The sequence below is a fragment of the Sinocyclocheilus rhinocerous genome, unplaced genomic scaffold (genome assembly GCF_001515625.1).
Source record: "Sinocyclocheilus rhinocerous isolate Xijiao unplaced genomic scaffold, SAMN03320098_v1.1 scaffold40131, whole genome shotgun sequence".
NCBI classification, from domain to species: Eukaryota; Metazoa; Chordata; class Actinopteri; order Cypriniformes; family Cyprinidae; genus Sinocyclocheilus; species Sinocyclocheilus rhinocerous.
This window is the reverse complement of record NW_015666418.1, coordinates 1-1,426: the sequence shown is the minus strand read 5'-3', so window position 1 is coordinate 1,426 and position 1,426 is coordinate 1. Positions and strand designations below refer to the sequence as shown.

The following is a 1,426-nucleotide window of genomic DNA, read 5'->3' as shown; positions in this document are numbered from 1 at the left end:
AACTACTCCAACTATGCCAGCTACAACATCATCATCATTATCAAACTCAACATTATCTTCTCCCAATGATCCATCCACACCCAGCATCACCATTTCTGCTGATCCTACACAATCTACATCTCCTCCTGAAGGTTCACTGCCCTCCACCAAAATACCTGCAGTGGGTTCATCAATCCCACGTCAACGGAGCTTTTTGGCTGCAGCCCAAAAGGTGATGATGCAGGAGAAAATAAGAAAGGCTGAGGAAGAGACCAAGGCTGAAGAATGTGGTAAGTGAAGCTTTGCATAACAAAGAAAGCTGAAGGACAATCTGCTAAAAAAAAAAAAGTTTTTGTATGATCCAATTTCAGATTTCTTTGTTGTATTTAACTCTTTGAAATTATTTCAGATATTTACCTTGTCAAAAATCAAACAGGCTTATTATGTTTGATATTTTTTGATAGTACCATATTAATTGTAGTTTCTTGATATGCATTCATTATGAATGACACTAAAGCAATGCATCCAAATGAGGGTAATCAGTGAGACATGGCGGGGCTACTGACACATGCTAGTGTGTGCTAACTTTATTTTCACCAAGAACATAAATCCTATTTTTATCACAAACCAATGCGCTTTATTAGGATGTCAGTGTTCAAGAAATAGATCCACCTCTCACTTGAAAATCTAAGGGGTACATTTATTTACTCATGGCCTGGTTTTGCTTTTGTGGCTTGGTTTCAGCCTATAGTGTCAGAAGGTAATGGAGACGTTAACTTTGAAGATCCCTTCAGCTGCAACCTATTTACTATATTGAGGCCATGATTAAATCAATAACACAGAATCAAGTAAACAACCCAGTTGCCAGGAATCTATAGATAAACTATGTTCAGTAAAATCATACTCAAGCTCCTGTTTCCATTCAAAACATTTAAAAAAAAATTAAAAATAGTAATTCTTGGATTGTTCTGGAACTTTATTCAGCATTAATTACGATCTAACTAGCAGGATTTACACATTTTTTTGCAAAGATGAGCATAGTTGAATTATTTAGAGGATTTGTGGATTCATTAAGACTTCAAGTTCAATATTGTGTCACCACAGTGTTCACATAATCATAAGTGAGTGACTGTTATCTCTCGTAGATGATATGGATGAAGATCTGCCTTTTGAGGAGCTCCTGGAGAAAGCTGAGGCTGGAGACCCTAGAGCACAGAGTAGAGTGAGTACATGAACACACATGTGTTTGAAATAATATTCAAATTACGAATATTGTCATATTATGAAATAATATGACAATGTGAAACTGGTCATAAAATTTATTCTGAAAAAATATGCGGTGTAACTGATAAACTGATAACAAGCAAAGAAATTATATCTCATGACTTAATGATGGACTAATTCCTATTCTGCAATTGGGGTCCTTTCCTTAATGACCTTTGATTGA

General features: G+C 35.6%; 1 protein-coding gene across 1 annotated transcript; it reads left to right on the top strand.

Annotated features, from left to right (window-relative positions):
- Positions 1-13: 13 nt before the first annotated feature.
- LOC107732254 (transcription initiation factor TFIID subunit 11-like) lies at positions 14-1,201 on the top strand (the record flags this gene model as incomplete). Its single annotated transcript, XM_016543532.1, has 2 exons — positions 14-269; positions 1,125-1,201. Coding segments are annotated over exons 1-2 (333 nt in total), but the record flags the coding sequence as incomplete, so codon positions are not given.
- Positions 1,202-1,426: the final 225 nt, after the last annotated feature.